Consider the following 17,524-nt stretch of genomic DNA (forward strand, 5'->3'; position numbering starts at 1 on the left):
ATTTCAGTATTAGTTCTCCACAATATTCAGAATTAGAAACACCTCGGGCGATTGATACCCTATTCCGAATTAGAACACTGCCCGCCCTGATCTATTACTCGTTTCATATTTTAAGGGGATCGTTAAGTCCATCTACCAAAAATACCTTCCCCAGATATTAAACATCTATGATATATGCAATGACTTCCTTCCTTCCTTTAGCAGTGGGTGCTGACTGATCCCACGGACACCGGCGGGTCTGGGTCTGCACACAGAGGGGCCTCCTACCTCCTGTAACCGACCTGTTCCTAAAACGCTGAGCGCTAAAAAGTGAGCTTTGTAAGCCAAGCACCAGTTTCCCATCAGCCGATACTATAAGTTCCCTCTTTACCTTTATTATCAAGGTTTCTTCAACAGCCCAGTGTTTTGGTCTGCGAATGACCACACATTAAAAGGAACCCTTTGATCAACTAGGTAACAAAGAAAAGCATTTTGTAACGAACAGAAAATAGCACCACTTAATAAAGTGCTACTTTCGATTTCTGAAAATCTTGGGGTTAATTCTGGGAGACAGCAGCCCTCTTCTCCAGCCTGGGGCCCCTGAGAGGGCAGGGGTCAAGTCACCCGTGGGCTGGTGACCCTGGCACCTGCCAAAGTCACAGAGAGCAGGCGTCTCTCCTCCCGGACCCAGACCGCATTCTTACGGTGTTCCTGGCCCTCAAAACATGCTACATTCAAAGGAAAACACAGAACTATTTTGAGGATGACCACTCACAAATTTTCACCGAAGCACCAGGAAGGGAGGCCTCGTGCGCCCACCACGCGCACATCACGTCCTGGGGACAGAGCTCCGCACGGGAGCCCTTCTCCCCACAACGCAGGTGACGAGACAGGTGCGCAGGGCTGAGCGAGGGAGCACACCGTGACGAGGCCACGGCTCCAGGACCACAGCCGAACCACGTTTACATAAAATGTCTCTATTTTACTGTGATTATTACACAAATCACGGAACATCTGAGCCCAAGCTCCTCAAAGAGAAGAACAGCAGCGCTGCTCACCACTAACTTTTGCTGACACTGTTAGATGAACCGGCACTAAGCAAATGCCGGGCTCAGAGCCTGGCAGTTATAAAGCAGCTGAGGGGGGAGGGGCAGGCCAGGAGCCGGGGGGACGTACACTCACCACTTCACGTGAGACAGGCGACCTACAAGGACCTACTGCGCAGCACAGGGAACTCTACTTAATATTCTATGATACCCTTCATGAGAAAAGAAGCTTAAAAGAAGAGTGGATATGTGTATAACTGAATCACTTTCCTGTACACCTGAAACTAACACAACATTGTATATCAACTACACTCCAATAAAATTTTTTAAAAATCAGTTGATAAATATCACTATTATTAGGTTTACTACCTGGTCCTCATCCTAGCACCTCTTCCTCTTTAGAGAGTGGTATCTAAGAAGCAAAATGAAACTGGAGAAATGTTTTCTAAGAAAAGACATCCGATTTCAGTTTGGAGAACTCAGAATGAACGTACCAGCCACGGTCTGTGCTTGACCATAAGCGTGTGCGTTAACACAAAGTGTGGGAATCCAAACTGAGGACTCGACTCGAATGACAAAGGAACGTTTAATATGCTTGCTTGGTTTCATTGAAAGTGTTTCAAAAAGGCGCACAGTGGCCCGGGCAGAGCAGCCCCTCAGACAAAGCGAGAACTGGAGGGAACTGGGCACGGCTGGGGCGGGGACTCCACGGGGGCCTGTGCTGACCCGGCGGTCACCGGGGGCGTCTGGAAGTGAATCAGGGCAGTCGGGCTGTGGCACGACTCCTCAGGGGGCTGGGAATTCCTGGCATCAGTGGGAAAGGACCAGGGATGCCATGAGCCCTGGCATGAGGGGACTGCTGTGCACACTTCAGGATTGTCTGCTGAGAAACCGATTGAATGCATTTTCCTACGAAAACAAGAAATCCAGGCACAGGGGGCTACCGCGTAAGGCACCTTGACAAGACTGTTTGTATGGGAGGGGACAGGGCGCGTTTCTATCTTGGTACCAAAAGCATTTAAACTTTAGGAGTAACGAAACAGGAATAAGGAAATTCCGAATAAGGAGATGTGTTAGGTTCTCCAGAGAAACAGAACCAACAGGACAGATATAGACTCATTACATATGAGGAGGTTTATTCTAGAACTGGCTCACGTGGTTATGGCGGCTGAGAAGTCCTAGGATCCACTGTCTGCAGGCTGAGACCCAGGGCAGCTGGTGGCGTCATGCAGTCCAGGGTGGAGGCCTGAGGACCAGGCCTGAGATCTGAGGCGGGAGAAGGTGGACGCCCACCTCAAGGGCAGAGGGGAATTCATCCTTCCTTCCCCTTTTTTGTTTTTTCCAGGCCCTGAGTAGGTTGGGTGAGGCCCTGCCCCACAGTGGGAAGGACAGTCTTTACTCGGTTCACCAGCTCAAATGCTCATCTCTCCTGGAGACACCCTCCCAGACACACCCAGAAATGACACTTTACCAGCTGTCTGGCATCCCTCACCAGGCGTCGACACATAAAACTAATTATCACAGGAGATGTCCTTAAGTTCTTCCTAAATAGTTTTGGTTCTATGGCAACTTCTAGGTTAAAATGGAACCAGGCTCAGGGTTTCCCTGGTGGTGCAGTGGTTAAGAATCCACCTGTTAATGCAGGGGACACGAGTTCGAGCCCTGGTCCGGGAAGATCCCACATGCCGCAGAGCAACTAAGCCCGTGCACCACAACTACTGAGCCTGCGCTCTAGAGCCTGCGAGCCACAACTGCTGAGCCTGCAAGCCACAACTACTGAGCCCGTGAGCCACAATTACTGAAGCCTGCGTGCCTAGAGCCTGTGCTCTGCAACGAGAAGCCTCCGCAATGAGGAGCCTGCACACTGCAATGAAGAGCAGCCCCCGCTCGCCGCAACTAGAGCAAGCCCGCGCGCAGCAACAAAGACCCAGCGCAGCCAAAACTAAAATAAATAAATTTTTTTAAAAATAAAATAAAATGGAACCAGTCTCAGAATCCCAAATGGTGCCTCCCTAGCAGTCTCCAACCAAAAAACAAATAAATAAAAGATGAAAATTATAACACCACAAACAGGCACCAGCCACAAACATTCGATGCAAAAATCTGGAAAGTGTTTTCCTGTAACCACGAGACTAAAGGAGGTGGACTGAGAAACGAATTTTGGCCTCCACATGTGCCACCCTCTGAAACAATGCAGCTGCCCTGGGCCGGGCGAGACCTTAAGAAGCCCCCGCCCGTGAGCTGCCTGGCTGGCCTTGGCTCAGCAATGTCAGGACACTCTTAGGAACTTCTCCGAATCAGCACCTCTTTTTCTATGTCATTTTGAGGCTGCAACTCCAACAATAAATGAGGCAACTTGAAAAAGAGACGATAAAGCCAGTCTATTCCAGGAGACGTCGACATACAAATTATGGGGGAGGGGTGCATAGAACAAGACAGCCATGGGCAGACTGAAAATGCAAATGCACCTATACCCGCTGAAATCAGTAAAGACATGAAGTTGGGAAATAAATGATGTCACGGCCACCGCCGTGGGAAACCCATTCTCGTGATGCTGAGGAAGAGAACAGAGGGCTTGATCGTTTTCTCTCCCAGGAAAATAAGGTCAAGATGGTTACTTTTCAATAATGCATATTCCTGAGTGGAAACAAAAAGAGATGAATGATTTCACAATTCCTTATGAATTAAGGCACCTTCGCAATAGCTGATGGGGCCTGAGGGTTGTCTTTCCTATGTGTTCTTTGTTGTTTCATCTAAGGTTTCGAGTCTTATTAAGAAGAGGAGGGGCTTCCCTGGTGGTCCAGTAGTTAAGACTCTGCGCTTCCACTGCTGAGGGAATGGGCTCGATCCCTGGTCGGGGAACTAAGGTCCCACATGCTGTGTGGTGCAGGCGAAAAAAAAAGAAGTGGAACTGAGAGAAAACATAGAGTCCTTTCACGTCAGGTCCCACGTATGCAAGCGTTTCTGAGTGGGATGTGGCACTGCACCTTGGGTGTAAAGGCAGAGCGGTGCCCCTGGCGGCTCTGGGGCTGTGATTCTGCCACAGTGACGCACCTTCCCAGCACCCATTCCAGGAGCAGAAGACTCCGTTCCCTCTGTGTGGCCCTCTTTCACCCACACGGCACGCAGTGAATCGCCATCCCACAAAGGAAATATTAATGCCAGAAAGACCAGCGATGCAACCCAGGGTGGTGCTGGGACGCCACGGCAACGTGAGTTTTTGACGTGCCAAGAGGGTTCATACAGAAGAAAATGATTTGTGTTCATTTTCATTTTCTTAACTTATCGTCCAATCTATTAAGGGTTTACATTTTAAAACCCAGTTTCCTAAATTTATGAAAATCTGTTAATAGTGTGGGTTAGATGTACTTATCTCTACATTTAATTCTAAGCACTAAAGAAACACTTTCTGATCTGAAGGAAGTTGGGGTCTCATTCTGGGGCAGCCAGGCCACATGCAGACGTGCAGGTGAGCCCTTTTCATCACGGCGATGATGGCGGGGTCCTCAAGCCTACGCCCTGGAGGGCTCTGTAAGTCTGGGGTCAGGGCACAGCTGCTCCTGACTCCCCTGCCCTGTTTGCAGGCAGCTCACTTGCTCCTGACCTTCGGTGACCTTTGCTGTATTTAGTCTTCCTGAGGTGTGTTGCTGTCTCCCCACACTGCCGAGAACAGCTTCGAGTTACGCTCACACATAACTCTTCGTGACCCCCTCAACTTGACCACGTGCTTGAATGCTGCTTCCCTCTGAGCTACTTTTCTGGTCTTTGTGGTCACAACGCACGCAGATCCAGCTCGACTCTCCTGCCTTCTCCTGATTCCACGATCAAAGTCACGGGCACAAGGAACCCACAGGCAGCTTTCCCAGAGAATTTGGGGAAGAGCACAGCCTTCCAGGAAAGTCAACGAGTGAGGACCAGGTAGCGAAAAACCGAACTTTGAACCGGACAAACACAAGGAGTAAGACAGAAATAAAACGCAGACATTTCAGCACAAATGAGTAATCTAGACCACGCGACCCAGAGAGAAGACAGGGCTTGGAAACGGGGCGTTTTTCTTACCACTTTGCAAGGAGACAAGAAAATCCAGTGTGCCTGGTGCCTCCTGGTCTGGAAACACTTTCAGTAAATCATCTATTCTCTTTACGGAACACAGATGTACTCATTCTCAGCCAATCCTGTGTGTTGTCTTTGAAAAGCAGGAAATCTGTCTGCCTGCGGAGGGAGACCAGGACCAGGAGCCCCGGCCGCGCAGCGGTGGTGGGAACAGCACAGCCGGGCAGCAAGTGTCTCGAGGAAGCTCCCCGAGCCTGCCCTCGGCTGCTCCAGACCGTCACAAGAGCAGCTCCTGTGCATTACGGGCACTTAGACGGGACTTACAGATCCAAACTGACAAAACAATCATAAATATCACAAACTTTAAATTTAATTCCATTTAAAAATGCCATCATTTCATTAATTATTTTATAATTGACATGTACAGACTTTTTCCACGTATAGACTTAGGTTCTTTTTCCTTGGAAGAGCTAAACCATAACTCTCAAAGTAACATGGCCCAATTAAAACAGGCGATTTAAATTTCATCCTCATATTCTTTAGTAAATAAAATTTTTGAAAGAGAAAACAAGATAATAAAAAGCAAAACCAAATCTGGAAAAAGCATTGACTCTAATACAAAGGACAAAGTGTCAATTTTAAATTAAAAGCTAGAACAATCAGTAAGCAAAACTTTGGGCCCAAAAGATAAAGATATGAAGGATATAACAAGTAATCTAAAAATGAAACAAAGGGCTTCCCTGGTGGCGCAGTGGTTGAGAGTCCGCCTGCCGATGCAGGGGACACGGGTTCGTGCCCCGGTCCAGGAGGATCCCACATGCCGCAGAGCGGCTGGGCCCGTGAGCCATGGCCGCTGAGCCTGCGTGTCCGGAACCTGTGCTCCGCAACGGGAGAGGCCACAACAGTGAGAGGCCCGCGTACCGCAAAAAAAAAAAAAAGGAAACAAATACTCAACAGCATATGAGATAATGCATATTCTCCCTAATAGTCAAAGAAAGGCAAGCCAAAATAATGGGATACTATTTCTTGATAATGAATTTAACAAGATAATGAAGGCATTAATAATCGAAGCTGGTAAGGAAACAAAAAACTCTTCGAGAAATATTTGTCTATATTTATCAGAATCCTTTCAAAGTTTCACTATTTTACTCAGCACCACTACTCCTAATAATCTTGAGAAGATACATCTAGATACAGAAACCCCTGTATACTCAAATATGTACATCAGAATATTACTTACAACACCAAAAAACAACTTAAATGTCTGTAAGAAGATAGTGAAGTATCACTTTCTTAAAGCGAAATAATTTTTCAGATTTCCATTTCTTTACTTTCTCCTCTCTTTCCCCGGGTACTGCCAGGCTGCAGGGGAAGGACAGCCGTCCCAGCATCGGGCGCATGTCCCGTAACTACTCCTGGTTCTTCCCCCACCAGGTACTAAACCACGCCGCGCTCTGGACTCCACCTATATCTTGTCTCTTTGCATAAACTATTTGAGGTCTCCCGTGTTTCTCCTCTGTGTTCTAGGGTAACATTAGCGACATGGTTAAATGCAACCCAGTAACGCTGGAAAGACCAAAGCAGAATATTCCATAGTAAACCCCACATGATACAGAAATGGAAAACTGAAAATGAATACCTACTAAATACCCTAAAAGCCACTGTCAGCAAGAAAGGGCTCTTATATTCTTTCATTAATGCCATCATTTCATTATTTTATCATTGACATCAGATGAAATTGGTGATTGTGATATTAATGTAAGATAAATTTGATGGCATAAGGTATATCTGTGACTCTCTGTTATACCTGCCAACAAATTTCATGCACTTTTGTCCTCGGAGGAAATCGTGTGGAGCGGTTTTCCTCCGTGCCTCACCTACAAGTTCCCTGCCCTTCTTTCCTGCACTTCTCCCGGGTCTGCAGCCCTACCCCAGACCACACTCTCACCAAGGGCACCCATCCCTCTACATCATGCTCCTCTGTCTTCTTTTGATCTCTGGTTTCAATACCATGCATCTTTTTTGCCAGAAATCACAGCCTTGCTTGGCTATCACCTCAGCAAGGATAGATTAACTATGAACTTATTCCCACCTCAACCGTGAAGTATCTAAATATTTTCTTTCTTTTCTTTTTTTTTTTTTTTTTTTTTTGTGGTACGCGGGCCTCTCACTGCTGTGGCCTCTCCCGTTGCGGGGCACAGGCTCCGGACGCGCAGGCTCAGCGGCCATGGCTCACGGGCCCAGCCGCTCCGCGGCATGTGGGATCTTCCCAGACCGGGGCACGAACCCGTGTCCCCTGCATCGGCAGGCGGACTCCCAACCACTGCGCCACCAGGGAAGCCCTCTAAATGGATATATCTTAAGACAAATACACCAAAGCCCTCTGCATGTCCAGTAAGCCCAAATCTGACAACCACCCTCCGGGGCCACACTGGACCAGGCCCACGTGGCACAGCTGCGTTTCCCGGCAGGACTGTAGCGGTATCCTAACAGCCTCTCGGGTCCCAGCCGCCCTGCGGAGGCCCTGCTCCTCCTGAGCTGGTAGGATTCCCCTTTCATTTTCAGAGCCCGACTCTTAGCCGCATGCATTGCTAATAATAATTCCATTAGTACAAGTATAATCTTCTTCCAAAAGACTGACAAGTCTTACTCTGACAACTGAGCAATGTCAATGATGAAAAATACTACTTTTGAACCATATCTCGTAACTTATTCTGAGGGGCTCAAATCTTTCATTTTTGAAAGGGGATAATATCTCTCTCAATTAAAATTTATTAAAAAAAGAAAAAACTAGTCATGGGATCTGTCTCCTGCTTTCTCCAAAGTTATGTTATGTCCCTGGAATAAAGTCAGCACCATGGCAGCCACTTTGAATCAGCTCCTGAATAAGTCCCAGGAGCTCCACGTCACCCTCCTGACTGAGATGCAGGAGCTAATGCCCCCTTTGCCGACGCTTATGGACACAGCTGATTCTCATGAGGGCTGGACTTTCGAGCACCCCAGCAGGCACGCGGGGCTGGCGGGTCCCTCTCTCCACAGTCCAGCAAGAACAACCTTGGGCAGGGCTGGGCATCACCAGCCATGAGGGAGCGGCCAGCACTGACCACACAACCAGGAGGAAGGGGCTTGGAGGATTATGGCTTAGAACTACACGCATGTATTCAAATCCAGGGAAGTCACCTGAAATTCATGAGATGAAAAATAATAATAAAGAAAATGAGGAAGGGGTTGGAGGGGGGAGGGCAGCCATTTTAGCTGTAGCATTAAATCTGCAAGATTCAGAGGAATTAGAGCCATGCACCTATCCCACTAATCTGTCACGTGTAACTTTCCCTGCGGTAGTGCACCCATGGTATTACTTGCTTTGCCTCTTGTGGAGAGGGGAACGTTTATAAGGCGCCTACCACAAAGCCAGCCCTTGCATGTTTTTACCCTCCTGCCCCTACTAGGAGGTAAGTATCAGCACCCAAGACGCAGACATCTCAGCCGTGGAAGGCGAACCTTCCAGGCCCCTCTCTGTTGGTCAGAAAATGGACCAAGCCACCCTCTATGCCTAAACATGCATTTTAAATGTTAATAGGCCTGGATTAGAACTCAGAGCGGTCTTTTTCTACAAGCAGAAATTTCAAATGGTTGTTTGATGGACCATTTAGTATATGTTTTAAAACCAAAGCTTGAGTCCAGTATTTCGTTCTATGGACACAATTTTAAACATCAGTGTGAGGTGCACCGGAGATTCAATAAAACAGAAGAATACTCCATGCTGAAAAGGAAGCATGAGATTCTAAGGTTCACCCTGATCTCGGAAAAATGTTAGTGAACGGATAGCACGTATCTTAAATCAGATAAATACGGTACTAAGAGACAAAGCCCGTTAAACACACCGTGAGTCTGTTACTGAAGAAGTGTTGCTCCTTCACAGAGATCTTCTGACCATTGTGCTCAGACAAAACACGGGACTTTGGAACAATGAGGGGTTTTGTTAGAAATTTCTATTACAAAGACATTTAGCACTGCATTATTTTATCATCATTCCTCCAATTTAATAGCAGTTCTACAAAAACAAGTGTGGTAGAGAGTATGAACGTTTGAAAACCTTCCTGCAGGTTCTGCGTGGCCTCGTGGTTTCCTGAGATGCTGAACGTGAACATCGGCTTCTCCAACTGCTGGCTCTAGGGTGGCAGCTCGTCGGGAGCCAGCGCGTCCCTAAGAAGTGCTGGTCCTCCTTCCTCCCATTCCTTCTCATGTGTGTAGGTCACATTTGCTTCTTTCATTCATGAAAATAACCTCGATGGCAATAGAGACCTACACAACGTTTTCTAATTGAAAATTTTCAAGTATTCAAAAAAGTTCCTCTGATCAGTTATGCTAAAGGGTATTTTGAGGCCAACACTTAATTTTCAGTATTCCACCTGTCAATCACCACACCCAGCCCCCTGCCACACACCTTACTTGCCTCCTAGCCTAGCTCTTCTCTTCTGGCTCTGTCACTCATGACCACTCCTCAGTATTACCGGCTGTGCTACTGAAAGGCTTCAAAAAGGAATCCAACAATGTCAAAGACCACACTAAAAATTTCAAACAGGCAATTGCAATGCATACTATGAACTAAGAAAAGCTGGTACACTACAGTATATGCAGCACAACCTCATTTGGGGCTGAGTGAAGCCTATCCAGGTGCACATCCCAGGATTGTTTATAAGAGGATAGAAAAATTTAAACCTAAGTACCCATCAGCAGAGGACGCAAAGGCTAAACTAGGTCAGTGATGGATGGGGTACAAAGAACACTTCAGGTGACAGCGATGGAAGCTCTGTAGTCAAGGACACAAGCTTCGTTTATTCATTTTTCCAACATTCAATACAAATGGAAGGTAAACTATGTTGCCAGGCACCATAACACGCCCTGTATTGCAGCAATCCAGTGTCAGGGAAAGGAAGCAGGTACGGAAAACAGCATCGATGGTACAGCCCCACGTAGTACACACACACACTCGCGTGTGCAATCACACAACAGTGGCACTCTCGGAATCAAAGCTTCAAACTTAAAGGGACAAAGTGAAATCAATATTCCCAAATACTCAAGTTTCATTAATATCTAACATTGCTTACATCTTTTACCAAAAAATCTCCCTCTGCATTTTTTTTTTTTTTTTTTTTGCGGTACGCGGGCCTCTCACTGTTGTGGCCTCTCCCGTTGCGGAGCACAGGCTCCGGACGCGCAGGCTCAGTGGCCATGGCTCACGGGTCCAGCCGCTCCGCGGCATGTGGGATCCTCCCAGACCGGGGCATGAACCCGCGTCCCCTACATCGGCAGGCGGACTCTCAACCACTGCGCCACCCGGGAAGCCCCTCCCTCTGCATTTTAATAGAAGATCATTCACTTTTCTGGGTTGATTTGCAGTTGATGTTACTTTCTCTTAATCCTTTCTCCTAATTAAGATTCTTTAAATTTTGTGGAACTCCTTCTCCATCTAATTCTTTTTCACAAGAATTTCAAAATCATTTCCTTACTTGCCGTGTATTGCTTTCTTCCTTCAATGTTCCTGTCCATGGATACCTCATTATTTTTTTATATTTCAGTTAGAGCAAATGTCCATCGGCACCGAATGACAAACACTTTCACTGTAAAAGAAAACACCCTCGATTTCTCTTTCTCCCCAGTAAAGGTCTACTTCCTAAGTTCATCTCCCCGCACTCAATGAATGCTGGCATGTAATCTTTAATATTACAAAATTGCACCAAAATACAGGCTGACAGATAGAAAAGCTATGATGTGAGACTTGTATGAAACAGAGGAGACCATATCTGGGCAGCGGCTGGGCTGAAGGCCACGGCCGTGACCGTGTCCATGCGTCCTGCCAGTCTGCAGCAGAAAGTGCTGGAGCTGGTTTTGTACATGAACGCCTAGACGACAGAACGCACAGGTGTTCCGTACTGCAGACTCAGATGAGCCACAAGGAACTGTGCACAGCGGAAGTATGTTCGCCAGCTGATCAGGCATCAGAGCAGGAGCTCGTCGACAAAACGCCGCCTAAGCCACGGAAGTAACTTCATGAAACGTGCTTTCCTCTTTTCCCTTTTAGAAGTTTATCATCTTCACGAATTTACTTCATACTTTCTATTTTCTATCATAAGCTTCCACAATACCCTGTGAACAGCTTTAAATATATGCTCATTAGGTGGATGGACCTAGAGTCTGTCATAGAGTGAAGAAAGTCAGAAAGAGAAAAACAAATACTATATGCTAACACATGTCTATGGAATCTAAAAAAAAAAAAAAAAATGGTTCTGAAGAACCTAGGGGCAGGACAGGAATAAAGATGCAGGTGTAGAGAACAGACTTGAGGACACGGGGAGGGGGAAGGGTAAGCTGGGATGTAGTGAGAGAGTGGCACGGGCATATATACACTACCAAATGTAAAACAGATAGCTAGTGGGAAGCAGCCACATAGCACAGGGAGATCAGCTCAGTGATTTGTGACCACCTAGAGGGGTGGGATAGGGAGGGTGGGAGGGAGACGCAAGAGGGAAGAGATATGGGAACATATGTATATGTATAACTGATTCGCTTTGTTATAAAGCAGAAACTAACACACCTTTGTAAAGCAATTATACTCCAATAAAGATGTTTTTAAAAAAACACTATTTAAACCTTTACATATTTTTTAGCTTTTCAATTCAAATTAGCTGTCTTGTGTTACCTATTTACATCATAAAAAAATGCAAATGCAAAATCTCATTCAGACACAGAAAAAAAGAGTAATAGCCAATCAGATTTTTTAAATATATAAGGAAAAAACATCTGCTACAATTCTTAGATATCAATAAATCATAAAAAAGATTTACATACTTTCATTCTAAAAATAAGCCATTTAATGATATAAAACAATTCAAAAATATGAAAATACGGCGCTCACTCTTTTGTGAACTGGATGATAAAATGAGTTAAATTCTGCTTGTCCAACACAAGGAGACAGCTACAGGGGTAATTCTCGGAAGAGGTCATTACAATGTAGCAGGATGCTTGCAAAAGAGCATCACTGATGCATGATAAATGTGGCTATACTTCTCAGTAAGCTCAGAAGAAATCAGAAATGACCTATTTTCTATTTTACTGGAAATAGGACATTTGGGCCAATTGTGATTTGTGCTTCCCCTGAATTTGGACTTGCAGGATGACAGGCCTTACGGGGCTGTGGTTAGTTGGAACTCTTTGATGTACACTGCGTAACTGAACAGAAATTTAAGAAAACAAGCTATTAAAACATGGCGTAAACCTCCGTAACCTTAAACTCCTGTCCTTTCATCCCATCATATACCATTCAGATGTTTATTTTCAGGAAGTAAAACCAGCTATTTTCCCATCAAAACCCCTCAGAACTGTTTTTCCCAACCTAACACCTCTCATCCAAGAGCACACCACGGTGAGTCCTGGAACCGCACTCGGCGCTGAGAGACCCTGGGGTCTGCGGTGACTTGGCCCCTGTCCAGTCCCTGTGTGAGCACCTGCCCAGCACAGACGACATCCTTAGCCATTTCCTAAAGCAAATGCACTGAAACTCCTAACGAAAAGACACGCGGTTTTCAGAGAGAGGAATTCTCCCCGCGCTGGCATCCCAGACGGTCACTCATGGCCCAGGAGGGAGCATCTGGAAGGAAACTTCCCAGGACCCCTGTAGGGTCACCCCCCTGTAGGGGCACTGGCTCAGAGAGGTGCCCACTGTGAGGGGGCCTCACAGCACTGTGTGAAGACGGGTCTAGTCACGGCCCACCTCCTGCCTGGACTGCCCCCATGCCCTCCCTGCATCGCCCCGTGGCTCTCTGGTCCAGACATGGCCACAGAGCCAGGGACCAGGAGGACAGGGGCCACGGAAGACGCTGGGCAGAGCACGTGGAATCTGGAGGATGGTCTCCCGGAGCTACTTTGTGCTCTCCCGAGGGAACGAGGGACCCTCAGACTGCAACTGCAGGACCCACCCAGCACGGGGGACCTGGGAACACCCCCGACAGAGGGGAACCTCGGAGGCTGGCGCTGGGTCCCTGAGCAGAAGCCTGGCTGGGGCTGCCGCCAGTGTCACCAGGTGCCTGCTCTTGGGAGCATGAGGAAGGAGCTAAGTGCAAAGCCCCTTCACCCTCCTGCAGCCCGTTCCCGACCCCGGCCCCGGCCCCCAACACGCAGAGCCGCACCCAGAGGCTGAGCCGGGCCCCTGGCGGCACGACTGAGCCATTTCCAATGTCCGCGTAGACAAGGGGACGCGCAGAGCGCACGCACTCGGGCGCTGTGAGGGCACCGGCCTCCTCCTCAACCCCTCCTGATGGCCCCCCGCCCGGAACAAAACCCTATGTGACCAAGGCCCATGAGCCCAAGGGACTGACCCCTGCCCGGGTCAGCGCCCCCAGTCCAACCCCACTCCTCCGTGACCCCGCTTCCCAAGAGCTGCTCCCCCATCAACCTGGCTCCCTTCCCCACGTCACACACCTGCGGCTCAGGTTACCTGTCAGGGAGGGTCCCCCAAGGGGCTCAGGCTCAGGGTGTCTGACCTGCGTTGAACCCACTTGCTTCTTTCTTTGTAAGACTACAAAATTCTCAAGTGTCAGGACCTTGCTGTGTCATTCACTCATGTGCCCCTGTACTTGGAACAGTGCCAGATACCAGTGGCTGCCAATAGGTGTGATACAACTAAAGGGATTCGTTCATAGGTAGATTACTATACATGTGCACACGTGCACACACACGTGCAGGCATATGCATATGTATACACACACGTACACATACACAAAGGTGCATGTGCATATGTACACATAAAGCCTGCACGTGTATGTGCACACGCATGTGTACATGTGTGTTACATGGATATACACATATGTACCCACACACTGGCTTTAAGGCGGGAGTTGTTGAAATAAACACTGACAGAGTAAACCACCCTGGGTTATTTCGACTGAATTTTTTACAGAGAGAAAAGAGAAGCACTTGGAAAACCAGATCTTGACAAAACTTAATCTCCTCAAAGTTTCATGTAAAATCCACTATTACTCATTATTTTTGTCAGAGCTATAAAAACAGGGAGCCTTTAAAAGAAATAAGTCGCTTCTTAAGGTGCATCTCCTCGAAAGGGCGCTGCAGGGTAAGTCGGGCGGGGAGAGGCTCCCGGCGCACGGCCCTGGACTCTGCGGGCCCGCCGGCTGTTCCTGCCCTTCTCCCGAGGCGACCCGGCGGGCTCTGCTCGGAATCGAGCTGCGCCCGAGCCCCCACTGGAGAAAGCAGGTTATGGCCCGACCCGGGCGCAAGGAGAGCTGTGCTCCGCTAGGGCCGGGAAGAGCGCCACCGGCGCGTGCGTGCGGGACAGGCGCGCTGAGCGCTGCGAACCCGCGCCTGCCGCCCAGGGACGGGAGGTGCGCGTCGTAGCGACCCCTCCGGTGGAAGTGACACCAGATCCATGCCGAGCCGGCCCCGGCAGAGTGGGGGGAGACACAGGAGCTCGGCTTCCCGCGTAGGACACCCAGCCGCCTTCATCTAAGAGAGCAGCTCACCAAGCCCACACCCACGGCCCAGGCCACGGGGTCCCTCCTGCCTGAGGCGAGGCCCCTGACGGCTCAGCTGGGCGCTAAGAAGGAGGTGGCGTCCCAGCCTGGTTAAATACTGCACCATGGACCAAGGAGTTTAACATGAACGAACAGTGTTTGGGGAAAAAAAGGCAATTTAGAAGAGCAAAAAATGTATTTAAAATGCCAAAATGCCAAAACATAAAACGTTCACAGGGTGTTAAAGGGACTTGACTGACCCCTGCTGAGGTTCCAGCAGAAACAGACTCACAGGCCGCCTTTACGTCAGGGCCGTTGTGAACCTGAGGCAGGATAGACCCTCCCAGTGCCCCGTGGGCAAACAGAAACGCGCCTCCGCACCATGCAGATGGGCCCCTTAAACTACCCGCGGCAGCCCCCTGGGCTCTGACTACGCAAGGCATTTTTGAGCGCCAACTGTATGCCAGCCAGGTACGGCTCTGTCCTCAAGGAGGTCGGAGTCTCAGGATCTCACGGGGAGGGTGCGTCACACACCGTCCCCCGGCACGGAGAGCTTTAGGGAGGCACGGCCGCTGGGCAAAGGAAGGCCCCGATTTCAACCAGACAGGCCAGGGCAGCCTCGTGGGGCAGCGATGGGGCCAGTCTTGACACAGAAGCAGGACTTTGCTGCTGGTCCAGGCCACGGAAGCAGGTGGTGGGAGGTGCAGTCTGGCCATCCGCCAAGACCTCCCGGGGGAGTGCTATAGACGTGGAGCATGTGAGCTCATCTGTGTTCTAGCAACAGCTCCCCGAGGCTGGACGGGAAGAAGCCGGCGTGGGGACCCTCACCCAGTGGCCTTCCGCCAGGGTTAAGAGCATGAGCTCTGCGGCCAGCCAGTGCCTGAGGTCACACTCACGGCCCACAGGTCTCGGGACTTGCCAATGCCAGGGTCTCAGCCGCCTCGTCTGTGAACTAGGATTCCTGTGAGGACACCACGCCGGAACATGTGGCACATAGGAACCCTCGGTGAGCAGTATTTATCACCATATGCACCCAAGAGGGGACAGGGAAACATCTGGGGTTTGCCCTTCTGTCCTGGTCAGTGCCCCTGGGGCATCTAAAACTTTCCAGGGCTTGGTGCATGTCACAGCAGCGCCCACGGGGCAAGAGAAGGGCCTGGGCCCAGCAATTCGGGCCCCCCTTGGATGCCCAGCCTGAGACCAGAGGGTCCACACCCACACCTGAGGAGACCAGGCAGGGATGAGACAAGAGCAGTGGCCAGAGTCTGCCTGCAAAGTTGATTCCAACTCGGAAGCAGCTGGGCCCTCGAGGAATTTAAAGCCAGACGTTGAAATGGTGGCGTGTGTTTTAGCAGCAGGGTGGCTGGGGAAGAGCCCGGTGCAGATGGGCTGCTTGGAGTGGCAGGAGACGGCTGCTGGGACAGGAAGGCTGACAGAGGGCTGGACCGCACACCCCTGTACCTCCCTTCTGAGGGTCTGCACTCACCGCGGTAACACACGTCAACCCTCTTCCGGGATTTTAAATACGAGTCAGTCTGGGAACAGACAGAGGCCTGGGGAGACCCGGGGACCAGTCCAGACCCTCCAATACATGGGAAGTTAAATGAGTTCAGTCAACCTGCTTCTCTATTTTATGTACCTTCAAAGTCCCCGTAAAATCAAGTTCTGTCTAACAATAGGAAGGACGTGGGATTCCAGCCAAACGCAGCCTTCTCTCATCTTCCAGACAGAATACATGTCCCAGTCCTCATCGCTATGAGGCGCCCTTTCCTCTCATTTTACGACGCTTAAAGAGTCAGCTTTGTATAAATGTTATTCACGCCCACATCTACCACCTTCTAGATGACAATTTCTTTGAAAGCAGAAATCATTTCTAATTCAGCTTCTGACCTTCTACTGCAGGAAGCAAAATTCTGTGCGCTTCTCCTTAAACTCGGGGGAACAAACAAATTGTGTGAAATTAGTTGCACGCAAAAATTGAAAGTTTTCTAAGGCAATGTCCACCAGCCTTCATAAATTTGTATTTTAAAAATGGCTTCCAGTTAATGACTTTAGCATACGCTAAGAAATTCACATGCATTATCTTATTTAATCCTTATAACAGAGAAAAGTATTCTATGCAAAAGGTTAAAACATCTTCTTTTATGAAATGGAAACAGAGGAAGATGTCAGACGAAACAGCATCACGTTACTTTTCAAAATGAAATAACTTCTCTGAGAATATGAGTAAAACTGGTTACCTAAGTTGAAAAGAATCGTCTTTACCATTATTCTAAAGCCAGGGCTTTATTTTTATAAGTAAAAGAGCATCTAAAGCTCCAAAATCATATTTTTCATTTTTAACTTAAACAGATGAAACAAATTTGGGAACCAAACTGAAAAAAATCTCACACTAGGCTCTAATATGCCAAGTTTCAATCAAGTCTTTATGACTCTGTGATAAACTCCAGAAAGAAATAAAGATTAGAACATGCAAAAAAAAAATTTATAGTGGAAATGCTGACAAGCCATTTTCCACACGCAGAAAATGATGACGGTGATGACGACAGTGATGATGATGATAGCTTCGAAATGACCACCTTTAATAAGTCACGTACAATACATTCAAAAGTTAAATGAGCAAAGAAATCTTTTTCTAATTCTGTAACTCATAATACTTCAGAGACAGCAAGTGTCCGAAAGCATGGAAAGAAGTATGTTTTAAATGTAACACTTAACAGCATTAAAGGAACATCACATGGGAGGTTCCTATTTATCTTCATGACTGAAACATTTTAACTGAAGAATGGCAATATTTGGTAAACTTAGTCAATTCTTACTGCATTATATTAACTAAAGACTCTAAGAAACTCTGCAAAAACTGATCAAATATACAACCCATGTAACATTTCAAGAGAGACACTTGGATGTTAGAAATAT

At 48.1% G+C, this 17,524-nt stretch overlaps 1 protein-coding gene across 1 annotated transcript in view; it reads right to left on the reverse strand.

Annotated features, from left to right (window-relative positions):
- Positions 1–10,846: 10,846 nt before the first annotated feature.
- WDR27 (WD repeat domain 27) overlaps positions 10,847–17,524 on the reverse strand; it is a gene marked incomplete at its 3' end in the record, with an annotated part of 52,903 nt that continues 46,225 nt past the window's right edge. The window contains 1 exon segment of the mRNA XM_082668726.1: positions 10,847–10,984. Within this exon segment, the coding sequence (XP_082524852.1) occupies positions 10,847–10,984 (138 nt within the window).

This window comes from Grampus griseus, assembly GCF_964374135.1.
Source record: "Grampus griseus genome assembly, chromosome: 13".
Taxonomy (NCBI): Eukaryota; Metazoa; Chordata; class Mammalia; order Artiodactyla; family Delphinidae; genus Grampus; species Grampus griseus.